Raw genomic sequence first — 12,945 nt, forward strand, 5'->3', positions numbered from 1 at the left:
TGCTAAACTAAGACTTTGCATCTCAATACATCCTATGGCCAAAGCAGTTTTATTTTCTAATTTTATTTGTTGTTTATACAACAGCCAGGAGGTGGTGTTCAGCCACCGCCACATATTCCATGTTGCTTTTAGGTTTCCCAGACCTATTTGTACCAAGTCCACAGTAGTGTTTGCCTGCTTGTGAATGAGACTATCTTGCAGTTGTGACAAGGAACTTAACTTATTCTTAATTACCTTTAGGTATATAGTATTTATAATTTTTGCTCCCAAACCAACTCCTCCTAATATGGTGTCTACTTCATTTTGTTTTCCTCGGCCATTGGAGTGTTGATGTGTTTTTATCCAGACCATTATAATAGGAAGGGAGTAGGGTGAACATTTGGGTCCCAATTTAGACACGTTCAGCGGAGTCCAATTCATACCAATTTTTATTTGTTACTAATAGTGGATTTAACAAGACTTTTACTGGATCACTTTGAGTCACAAACAATTTCGGTTTCTTTATTTTAATTGGGGAACCTTTTTTGAATGCTTAGTTTCTGGTCCAGGTTCTGGTGCATGTGTCTGGGAACCATAGGTTCAATTCACCATGGGGTATTGGATAGTACCCCACATTGTTCCTGTCTTAACAGGCTTGTCCCACTGATATGGTAGTTGTGGGTAGCTGGAACTCCAGGTGGCATCCCCATTAGGACCCTCTATTTTAACCCCTATTTCCCAGTGGTCTGGTATTTTTGTGGTGTTTATAAGGTACACTTTAAGTCCCACTTCCCCTTCCCAGGCAAACACATTGGTATTTCCTAAGGGTCTTAAGAATTGGCTAGTGTTTTTATTATACTATTTCATGAGGATCGCCGGATCACGGGTAGGAATCCATGACTGGTTGGCGGGGAGTAAATTATTCCTTAAATATTGGCTTATGAGGAGGGCTGCATTTTCTCCCCTGATCGCTCTAATTATCCGGGCACTGAAAGTTCCCAGAAGCAGGTAAAGCCAGACCTTACACTGGAGTCTCATTTTCTGTGGATTAAAATTGTGGTGGTTAAGCAACGTTTCATGCTCAGGCTCCGGGATGTCCTTTTCTGCAAACAACTCGAATATCAGTATTTATGTAAACAGTTTAATTTGTGAAACATACCCATTTCAGTTCTCCATCTTTTTCAATACGGTATACCAATGGACTGAGGCAGCCCACTAAGGAGTAAGGGCCTATCCATTTTGATTCCAGTGAGTAGCCCCTTTTCCCCATTTTAAGGTACATGACTTGGTCCCCTGTTTCCCACGAGGCTGCCTTTGTGGGCCTTTGTTTCTGAATTTTGTCGTTTATGTGTTTGATGGCCTGATTAACCCTATACTGGAAGGTGGTTTTATTTTCTTGTAACTGTTTAAGCCACTGAAAATAATCATGCTGGGTTATATTAGAGCTCTCGTCTAGGCCCTGTACCATGTAACTAGGATCAATCATTAGGCGCATTGGGTGTCCAAACAGAATTTGAAAGGGTTGGATTTTTATTCTTAGTTTATTACTGCTGTGGATGGCAGCCAGAATCAGAGGCAGTTTATCCAGCCAGTCTTTTTCTGTGTGATTCCTTCCGGAATGCTTTAATAGTGCGGTTCATGTGCTCTACTTGGCCTGAGGACTGAGGCCGGTATGGTATATGGCGCTTTTGTTTAATTTCCAAGACTTGTATTATTGTTGCAAAGATTTTTTTTTACAAAGGCTCCCACATTATCAGAATTTATTATTTTTGAGGTGCCATATTTACATATTACCTTATTAAAAAAACTTTTTGGCCACTACCCTGGTGCTATTATTTTTAGTAGGAAATGCCTTTATCCATTCTGAAAAGGAATTAATTATTACCAATAAATACTGGAATTCTTTTTTACTTGTTGGCAATTTATTAATAAAATTAATTTGAACTCTGTGCTACGGCCCAAGCCTTTGTTGGTGCATTATGGGTTGTCGGTGCGGGGCACGAGTCTTGTCCTGGGCATACCGCACCCAATTTCACACCCATATTTTAACATCATCCTCCATACACTCCCAGTCTGCTACTTGCTATAGCTTTTTTAAAGTCCCCTTTACTTTTTTATGCATAAACTGATGGGATACATTAAGTAAGATTTTTCCCCCCCCTTCCAACCCTGATATTCTATGATTTCCCATTAGCTGGCTCTTGTTACTCCCATTCTCAGGTACCTCTCTCCCCCATCCTTCAAGGGGGCAGCCTGGGCACCTGACTCAGGCCTCATGGATGACCTCATTATTCCAGCGAATGTCTAGGCCCTACAACACTCAGCGTCACCACCCCCCAGTGCCGCCGTGGAGCTGGGCCTCAGTTCCCCTCTGTACACCGGGGCCAACAGCCCTCCCTCAGCTCCTGTACAGAGCGCAGCCTGTCCCAGCACCACCCAGTGTACTCTACTGGGGCAGGTGGCTTCTGAGCTGTGTCAGGGCAGAGTCTGTGCTGGCCCGGCATGAATGCTGCTGGCCCACATGGGCTCTCTGGGGCTGGGCTCCTTTTGGTTACATGATTCACTGGGGTCTGTACAGCACCTGGCGTAATGGGGGTCTGGCCCACGACTGGGGCTTTTGGGTGCTACCATAATACAATTCATAGCAGCCCCTCTTGATTGAAAGACCTCAGCCAATGTCTCTAAACTCAGACAGCGGCAAGGCCCAAATCCTAACTGGCCTCTGCCCTAAATCAGATACTTACATGGGCAAATGGGCCAAATCCTGAGGGTCGTTAACTCGGGATGATCCTCTGTTCTACTACAAACACCTAGCCAAGAGACTGGCTCCCAGAGTGTTATTGGGGGAACGGGTGGCCTGGCCACAAAGGCACCTGCTCGAGGTCTGGGATCACCGGGGGAGGCTGAGGCAGGTGACAGCAGGGCTGGAAGGTTACAAAGGGCCGGGGCTGATCTATTTTGGGTCTTTGTACATTTTCACCAGCTAAAGAAGAGGGGCTCCCCAGAGCTTCCGCACCCCCAGTTGCTGCAGGATCCCAATGTGGTGAGTGGGACCCTGTGACCTGAACCCAGACAGTCTCCGAAGGACTCCCAAGGGACAGGTGAGCTGGCAAGCGGTACTGCGGTTGGGGGATGGTTGTTTTCTTTATGATCTGGGCTCCCTGGGCTCTGTTAAGTGAAGAGCAATGGGGCTAGAACCCTGCGCGCGGTGTCTGTGCGCTCCGTGCTACACTGACCACCCAGCCCCTGGAAGAGGGAACTCAGCCGGCCCACACCTTCAGGGGGAGTTCTGGGAGAAGCTATGGGGCTACTTGGGAGTCAGTGCTGGGCCTAGGGTCTAAGGCAGGTGGGCCGCGGGGCTCCGTTTCTGTGAAGGGGTAATAGAGTCAATGCCCAGGAAATGTGCCCCAGAGGCTACGGCAGACACCAGCGCTGCAGCCTGCTGAGACCCCAAGAAGCTAAGAGCACCCAGGGGGGTTCAGTGTCTGGACCTCCATACCAGAAGAGCGAGCAGCAGGAACACGGCAGCCTTCATCATGCCGGGTGCTGAGCTACCTGCAGGTAGGGTGACCAGACAGCAAATGTGAAAAATCGGGACAGGGGTGGGGGGTAATAGGAGCCTTTATAAGAAAAAGACCCAAAAATCGGGACTGTCCCTATAAAATCAGGACATCTGGTCACCCTACCTGCAGGGGAGAGACCCGACCAACGCGTGAGACTCCAGGACAGGAGTCTGAAATCAGTGTCAGGAGCTGAGGTGCACACAAGGCAGCGGAGTGGGGCACAGGCATGAGGGAAAGCCACTTTGCCAGGGAAGGGGGTGAGGGTCAGAGGGGGGACAGGCAGGCCCAAGAGTGCAGGGGATGTGGGGGAGGAGAATGTGGGGGGCTGGAAGGGATACTGAGGCGTGGGGGAACGTAATGGCAGCAGATGGGGAAAGGGAGGAAGGATTTGGAGCAGGAGAGTCAGGCAGGATGGTAATGGGGGGTTATTGGGGAGGGCTGGAATGGAATCCCCATCCTAGGGGCAAGCAGAGCAGGACTGCCTCCATGCTGCCAGTGGGGACCATGTGCACTGGTGGTTGAATTTTCAGGCTGAAATCGACACACACACACACACACACACGCATGGGGGAAGGAGGTTCTTCTTAAAAGTTTGGATTCTTAGAATTAGCTCCTTAGAGAACTGATCCCCCCCCCAAAACAAAATTAAAGCACCCACAAAAAGAGCCTCGCCTCTCTGCTCCAAGCTGCACCTGTTTCACTCGGCATGACTGTAAACCAGTTTGGTGAAAGCCGTGCGAGTCGCAGTGTGAATTTTCCTACTCCAATGGACTCGCTATTTGGTAAGGGATCCACTTAAGCTAAACTGACAGACGTCTGGTGTGGAACAGGTTAGGACTGGGCTACACACCATTGTGCACTGAGTTATCCGTTACAGTCTGATCTAGTTTGTGCCATGCCCCCCTGGGGTGGATGCAGCTGGAAGTGTATAAAAGCATTTATAGCAAAAGAGTTTTTTAGTAATCAGTATCGTTAAATCGGTGCAAAACTGGGTTTAGACCAGTCCTTACGGGATTAAAACCAGATTTACACTGATTTAGTTTAGTTAACGTAATTTAGGATTCTAACTTCTAAATATAGAGCAGGTACCTACCTGGTTCTAGCCCATTCTCTTTGTCTCTCTCTGCACTGAGCTGCCCCTCCTCCCACAGCAGCAGGACAGGTTCTCTTCCAGCCCTTTGGGGTGGGTGTTGGGAGTGGGAGGAGCGGAGGCTAATGTGGTTACTCCTATAACCAGACATTTAGTTTCCAGTCAGCACTGCTAATTGGACACTCCAGTCCCATTTTCTACTCAACCTACGGCACGTGTGCCAAAGGTGGCACGAGAGCTGATTTTTTTTTTTAATGGCAGGCTGCGGGTCCCGGCCACCACTGAGCCTGCTGCCGGCCTGGGGTTCCGTTCACTCAGCTGCCAGCCGGGGTCCCAGCCGGCCACTCCGCTCAGCCTCCTGCGTTCATCCAGGCCAGCAGGAAGCTGAGCAGGGCCAGTGGCCGAGACCCTGGCTGGCTAGGGGCCGGCAGCCGGAACCCCAGATCGTCAGCAGGCTGAGCAGGGCCGGCAGCCGGGACCCCATGAGCTGCTCCGCCCGCTGCCGGTCTGGGGTTCCGTCTACTGTCTCCTGCCAGCCGGGGTCCCAGCTGCCGGCCCTGCTCAGCCTCCTGCTGGCCTGGGTGAATGGAATCCCAGGCCGGCGGACGGACCCCTGGGTGAATGGAATCCCAGGCCGGCGGACGGACCCCTGGGTGAATGGAACCCCAGGCCGGCGGACGGACCCCTGGGTGAACGGAACCCCAGACCGTTCACCCAGGCCGGCAGGAGGCTGAGCGGAGCTGGCCGGGACCCCAGCAGGCTGAGTGGGGCTGGCAGCTGGAACCCCGGCTGGCAGGAGCCGGCCCACTGCTTACCCTGCTCAGCCCGCTGCCAGCTGAGTGAAAAGAACCCCAGGTCGGCAGCAGGTTCAGTGGCAGTGTATATTGTACTTTATGGAAATTTTCACTAAACGTGATTTTCCTCTTACGCGGTGACTTTAGAACCTAATCCCCATGTAAGATGTGACTCCACTGTAGTGTAAAAAAAAATTGGGGGGCACCACTTTTTGGCACCCCCAAATCTTGGCAGCCTAGGCGGTCGCCTAGTTCATCTAGTGGTTACACCGGCCCTGACAGTATCCCCAGCCCAGGTGACGTGACAGCCAGTGGTGGATTTGAGTTAGTGGGGCCCCCCGGCCCTGTGCTCAGCTTCATTTTTTGGGGCTCCTCCTTGGGACCCAGCCAAGAACAAGAACATTCTCTCTTATCTCCCCCCGTGCCCATTTTTCATTCTTTTTTTCTTCATCCTCCTCCCATAAGTAATAGCAAGTAAATGAAAATAAAGTGAGGTACCTTGTACTGGGCTATCTTGTAGTCTAACTTATTTTTCCACAGACCACTTGAAAATCACTGAGGGTCTCGACGGACCACTTAAAGATCTTTCAAAATATTATAAAAAAATGTTCGGGTGCGGGGTCTGGCCAGGAGCGAGGCGAGGGAGGGGGCTCAGCGTTGGGGCAGGAGGTTGGGGTGTGGAGCACTTACCTGGGGCAGCTCCTGTTTGGTTCTCAGAATGGCGGTGGCAATATGGGGGGGGGGTGCAGGAGTCAGGACAGGGGACTGGGGAGGGGTGAGAGGGGGTGCAGGGGATTGGGGGTGTGTGTGTGACAGGGTGCTAAGGATGTGTGAGGGGTGTGCAGGGTCAGAGCAGGGGGCTCAGGGTGTGTGAGGGGGTGCTGGGTGTGTGTGAGGGGGGTGCAGGAGTCAGGGCTGGAGGCTGGGGAGGTGTGAGGGGAGTGCAGGGGTCAGGACAGGGGGCTGGATGTGTGTGAGGCAGTGCAGGGGGCTGGGTGTGTGAGGGGGTGCAGGAGTCAGGGCAGGGGGCTGGGGGTATGTGAGGGGGTGCAGGGGGTTGGGGGGTGCAGGGGTTAGGGTGGGCAGGGGGCTGGGGGGGTGGGTTGGGGTCGTGGGGGTGCTCATGCAGGGGGCTGGAGGGGGTTGTGACAATGCGGTTCTGGCGGAACCCAACTGAGAGTGCCAACTCAGGACAAATTGCTCAAATAGGGCAGTTACAGCCCAAGGCTGGGGTTTTTTCCACCTCTAAGGCAAACCAAACCAGCCAGACTAAGAGGACTTCAGTCTCACCCCACTGGCTAACTGCAAGTCTCACAAGCAATCTCCTTAGACACTCCAGTTTCCCAGTATTACCACCAGTACCACTCGTTATGGGGACAAATGGTTATGAAAACCAATACCCCAGTAAAAGAAAAAGGTTCTCCTGATCCCAAAGGACCAAGCCCCAGACCCAGGTCAATATACAAATCAGATCTTACCCACAAATCACGCTGTTGCCAATCCTTTAGAATCTAAAATCTAAAGGTTTATTCATAAAAGGAAAAAGATGGAGATGAGAGTTAGAATTGGTTAAATGGAATCAATTACATACAGTAATGGCAAAGTTCTTGGTTCAGGCTTGCAGCAGCGATGGAATAAACTGCAGGTTCAAATCAAGTCTCTGGAATACATCCCCCGCTGGGATGGGTCCTCAGTCCTTTGTTCAAAGCTTCAGCTTGTAGCAAAGTTCCTCCAGAGGTATGAAGCAGGATTGAAGACAAGATGGAGATGAGGCATCAGCCTTATATAGTCTTTTCCAGGTGTAAGAACACCTCTTTGTTCTTACTGTGGAAAATTACAACAAAATGGAGTCCGGAGTCACATGGGCCAGTCCCTGCATACTTTGCTGAGTTATAAGGCGTATCTGCCTTCTCTCAATGGGTCCATTGTATAGCTGATGGTCCTTAATGGGCCATCAAGCAGGCTAGGCAGAGCTAACACCAGTTTGTCTGGGATGTCACCCAGCAGCATAGCATAAGTTTGAAATACAGACAGTATAGAGCCAATATTCATAACTTCAACTACAAAAGTGATACACACATATAGACAGCATAATCATAACCAGTAAACCAGAACCTTGTCTTAGACACCCCATTTGATCCCCTTTATACAAGATTTGCGTGCCACTACAGGACCTTGGTTGCAACAATGATCTATATGGTCCCAGATTATATCAATAACGTCACAGGTATGCCCCAATTCCAGCCCCTTCCCCAAGGCCTCACCCCGCCTCTTTTCCTCCTCCTCTCCGGAGCGGCGTGCTGCGGTTCCCTCCTTCCCCCTCCTGCGGGCAAGGCTGATCCAGGTGATCGGAGGCGGGGCGGGAGGGAACGTAGCACACTGGGGAAAGGGGCGGGGCAGGAGTGAGGCTGCAGGCAGAGGCTGCCACGGAGCCCCAGCAGCGGCAGAGTCAAGGTTCTCTGACCCCACAGGAGAGAGTGGGGGCGGAGAAGAGAGCGCCAGGGCCCCTTTCAACTGTGGGCCCGGCGCTATGGCGCCGCGCCATTGTAAATCCAGTATTGAGCGCCACCCTAGTGCCCAAGGTCCAGCTCCTAGATCAGCCCGACCTAGCGCTTTCTCTCTCCTTTCAGACATTGATGAGTGCCAGAGAAACGCCACAATCTGTGAGCCCCATGGGAACTGCATCAACATGCCAGGGAGTTACATGTGTAAATGCAGTTGGGGATTTGGGAAGAATCAAAAGGATACGTCTAAGGTCTGCACAGGTACAATGGGAGCTGGAAAGAGTCATGGCAAAGGCATGATGTTTACGACTTTTCTGCAATGTAGCTAACGTGTGGCGTTGCCTTAAAGCCCCACCTCCAGGAGTCATGTGATTCCGCTTTTGGCTAAAATCAAAATTAGGGCCTGGCCCACGTGATGGAGGAAAAACTGCCAAACTTTACACTGTGGTGACCGACAGCTCCCAAACCAAAGTCAAACAAAACGAAGCCAAAACGGATTTTTTTTTTTAAATCTCGTGATTTTGAAACCAATCTCGTGACTTTTTTGCAGCCTGGCTCACGGTTTGGGGCTTTTATTGATTGCTTGGCATTGGCAATGATGTTAAGGCACAGCCACTGAGCTTACCCAGGATCTCTGAAACTAACCCCATGCCTGGATGGGGGCAAAGTGTCTGTTCTGACTCCCAGCCTGTCTTACAAACTGGATACTGAGCCTGGGGACTGGAGGTCGCCATGTCTCTTGCCATGCCGCTTAATTCCACCAAATTGAGCGTAGGGCATTGGGGATGTCATTAGAAGCTGCAACATCCCCCCAAAGCTGCCACTGCAATCAGAGCCCAAGATGCTCTTTCATACCAGAGCTTTGAGGTGGGGGCAGGTCAGGTCTTTGCAAAGCAAACTGGGCTGAAATGGAGCCGAGGACTCTGTGTTGGACAACCTTTAATACAGCTTGGGCTCAACAAGCCCACAAGTTGCTGAAACCCCATTAACCGAACCCTCAGCAGCTGCTAAGGCTGGGGAAGGAGCTGGCATCACAAAAGAAGCAGCTTGGGTCATTAGCAGGAATCAAACCCAGGACCTGGCTGCTGAAAGCACACAGCTCAGCTGCTAGAGTTAAGGGAGTAACTCCGTTAGCCAGTCATTGTAGCAGGCTGTTATCTACTTATGGGAACCAGCCACTAGACCAGGACAAACTTGCTCTCTCCTGGTTCCATGGCTCAGCGGCTTTCCCTAGAGGCTGGCATATACTAGCCCCCTCACAGGCATGGCGTAGGCCTGTTGCCTTCCAAGAGATTTAACAATGGAGCAAAAGTTTGAGTTTCCTGCCAAAGAAACAAGGGATTTTTTCCAGCCTTGATGCATTCCCAGCCGTGAGCGAGGAGACACAAAGCTCCTCTCAGTGAGGGGGAGCAGAGAGTAAAAGCTGCCTGGTGAGACAGGGGAGACACATTCTTGGCCTTCTATGGCAGAAGCAAGCTGAAAGAGACAGGTCTAGTGGGTTGGGTATGAGACTCGGACTCAGGAAACTTGGGTTCTAGTCCCAGCTCTGTTACTGCTGGGTATCCTTGGGCAATTCCCTGCCTCAGTTTTCTCTCCCACCTCTTCCCCATTTAGACTAGAAGCTCTATATGGCATTGTGTGTGCAGCACCCTGGGTGCTGCTTCTATGCAAATAACGACCAAGGGGAAGGGGCATAGTGGGAAATAGCAAAACGCTGTCACAGGAAAGAGAGAGAAGGGGAGTCTGAGAAAGAGCTGCTGGAGCACGGCCAAGGGAAGGATCTGTGAGCACTATTGACTCTCCCCGCTGATTGACTTGTTTGTTGATATCCAGGCGAAGAGCATTTTAGCCACAAGGATTTCTGTGCGAAGCAAAAGTGTTATGAATAAATACTGGGGAGAGCTTAGCGAATGGAATGAGTGCATCTCTGCACGTACAGGCCGTGCCCCGTGGTAGAAACCCCACTCCCTGCATGGAGTGAGTGACCCTGCTGCACCACGGAGCACCGACATCCCCGCTGTATCCCCTTTGCCTAGCAGCTGGCGCTACCCGCATTGGCAGCCAGGCAGGTGCACGACCCTCCAGTGTTTGGCTAGATCACGGCAGGGCTCTCTGCCGTCTGGCCAGGTCATGCTGTGATCCCCATTCTGGGGGAGCCTTTCAAAGTGAAACCCCTCCCTCCTATGCCTGCTAGCGAAACCCATCCTCCAGGGCTCCTACCCCCCACTTGGGGCTTCCTAGCCCCACTTGCCTCAGGCCCCCACCACTGGGCCCAGCCCTCGGCCTGTATAGAAGCTCCACCTATCCCTTCCCAGGCGAGCTTCCTTCTAGCTAGCACCCTGCACGCAGCTTAAGTCACTTCCCCTTTGCCGCTTAACTGGCTGATTGGGCCCCCACCTTAACCTCGCTCTGTCAGGGCTGGTGCAGGGAGGAGATGGCAGGGTCCTGGTCTGGAAAAGGTTGGGTCCCCTGATCTGGAGGGTGGGGGAGGGGTTGCACCATATGGATTAGGGCCCTGCAAATAGTAGGGAAGAAAGGAGAATAGAATGGGTGGGGGGATTAGATGGAGCAGACAGACTGACGAACAGACCACACCCTCTGTAATTGGTGGGGGGGTGCATCCATGGTCATTCACCCCCTAATGTGCCCCCACCCATGCTGTGTGTGATGACCCCCCCCCCCACTTTCCCCTCTCAGACATCGACGAGTGCCACAAGACCCCAGATATCTGCAGCCCCAATGCCATGTGTATGAACACCTACGGAAGCTACTGGTGTGAGTGCCGGGCCGGTTATGTCCCCTCCAATGGGAACACGACCCTGTGCCAAGGTGGGTCCTGCCTCGGGGGGCATGGAGCGGGATGCTGGAGGGTCTGGGCAGGGTCTGGGGTTACACAGGCAGAAGTCTTGCCCGAGGGGGCAGTGAGCTGGGAACTGGTCTGGGACGGTGCGCCAGCCCCCCCTGTGCCCCATGGACGGGGGTCCCTCTGGGTCTCAGCCCTGACTCGGGGGAGCTCAGCCTGCCCCCCAGCCCAGCCTGTCCATCCACTGGGGTGTTTCTGGTTGTCTCAGAGCCACAGCCACCAGCATGCCTATGTCTGGCACTGGGAGCAGAGCAGGAGCCAGGTCGGGGGGGGGGGGGGGATGAGCAGGGCTGCCAGGGGCTGGGCATCTCTCCTCCCCCCACCCCCCAGCGATGCCTGCATTCCTGCTGCATGGCTGGATTCTCTGCCCTGGGAAGATGGCAGCAGGAGGCGCAGTCTGTTCCTAGAGGCCACTGTGGGGCCAGCCTGGAGCTCCCTGCTGGATTTTCTCTCCCCCTGCCCGCCCCCAAAACACACACCAGAACCATGCACAGCTGGGGGAGATGGTTGAGGGGAGATATGGCTGGGATGATTCCACAGCCCCCGCCCCACCCCACTGCGGCTCAGTCCCCCTAGGACGGGGAGGGGGGAGGGTTCCTTTTACAGAGACCAGCTTGTGGGCAGAGCATGGGGAGAAGGGCTGCACACATGTGTGGGGCTGAGTGTGTGTGTATGTGGGGGGGGGGGGTCACTGCTCCTCCTGCTGGGAGAGGATCTATTACACCCATTTCACTGACATGGGCTGGGTGTGTCCCTCCTCGGGGGAATGGGGGGTGCCTGCTGCTGCCCCCTGCTGGAGGGAATGAGTCCTGCACTGTGTGCCTGGCTCTGGTGCATGCACCTACCCAGCCAGACCCCGCATTTCCCCCACCCATCTCTCACTCCTCCTCCCTTTCCATCCCCAGAGCTCACCTGCCCCCCGCTGCTGGATGATGACAACTCTGCCGAAGCCAAGGTGAGTGGGGCACAGACCCCGGGGGGAGGGGATAGACCCTGATTCCCCTTTACGTGCCACGTTGCTTTTCACTAATCTTGCCCCACGAGGATTCTGGGGCCAAACTCACCCCTGGGCAAAGAGCCAGTGGCCAGTCCCTGGAGCCCCTGCAGTCCAGCCATGGCCTAGGCCTTTGCCCCGGGGAGATTCTCACCCTGAGGATCAGCAACATCAGGCTGCTGCAACTCGCTTCAGCTTGCAACCGCCGTCCCCCACCATCCCTTGCAAACGCCGTGCACCGCCTAGGGGCCAGACGGGGCATTGCCCACGCTCCCTCTGGCGCCTGGCTTCTGAGCCGAGGGAGCCTCTCGGGACGGGGGGAGGGTGGGCTGCGATTCTGTGATCTATTTTCCTGAGCCAGGCCTGGGGCTTGTTTTGCAGAACCTCCTGGGCAGCTTCCAGGCACAGGTGGGACGTCTCTGCAAGGCGGCGCTGGAGGAGCTGAAGCAGATGAACTCTCAGAACGCCGAGGGGAAGCTGCAGGTGCCAAGCCAAAATTCAGGGCCCTGTTGGGTTTGTTCCTGTTAGGGGGAGGCCTCACCTGGAGTACTGTGTCCAGTTTTGGGCCCCACACTACAAGAAGGATGTGGAAAAATTGGAAAGAGTCCAGCGGAGGGCAACAAAAATGATTAGGGGTCTGGAGCACATGAGTTATGAGGAGTGGCTGAGGGAACTGGGATTGTTTAGTCTGCGAAGAGAAGAATGAGGGGGGATTTGATAGCTGCTTTCAACTACCTGAAGGGGGGTTCCAAAGAGGATGGATCTAGACTGTTCTCAGTGGTACCAGATGACAGAACAAGGAGTAATGGTCTCAAGTTGCAGTGGGGGAGGTTTAGGTTGGATATTAGGAAAAACTTTTTCACTAGGAGGGTGGTGAAGCACTGGAATGGGTTACCTAGGGAGGTGGTGGAATCTCCTTCCTTAGAGGTTTTTAAGGTCAGGCTTGAAAAGCCCTGGCTGGGATGATTTAGTTGGGAATTGGTCCTGCTTTGAGCAGGATGACCTCCTGAGGTCCCTTCCAACCCTCATATTCTATGATTCTATGAATCGCTGCTCCTACTTGGAACTAGTCTCAGGGTGATCTATAGGGATGCAGCACCTGGAACAGGAGATAAATAAACAGCAGCACTGCCCAGAAATTCCCATGCCTGCCTCTCC

At 53.0% G+C, this 12,945-nt stretch overlaps 1 protein-coding gene across 1 annotated transcript in view; it reads left to right on the forward strand.

The window, feature by feature from the left end:
• Positions 1–12,945, forward strand: part of LOC122174550 (putative adhesion G protein-coupled receptor E4P) — a 40,087-nt gene that overhangs the window by 4,743 nt on the left and 22,399 nt on the right. The window contains exons 2-4 of the mRNA XM_065576505.1: positions 10,628–10,759; positions 11,699–11,748; positions 12,169–12,295. Coding sequence (XP_065432577.1) covers positions 10,628–10,759; positions 11,699–11,748; positions 12,169–12,295 — 309 coding nt within the window. The remainder of the gene's footprint in view (positions 1–10,627; positions 10,760–11,698; positions 11,749–12,168; positions 12,296–12,945) is intronic.

Source organism: Chrysemys picta, chromosome 22 (assembly GCF_011386835.1).
Source record: "Chrysemys picta bellii isolate R12L10 chromosome 22, ASM1138683v2, whole genome shotgun sequence".
NCBI classification, from domain to species: Eukaryota; Metazoa; Chordata; order Testudines; family Emydidae; genus Chrysemys; species Chrysemys picta.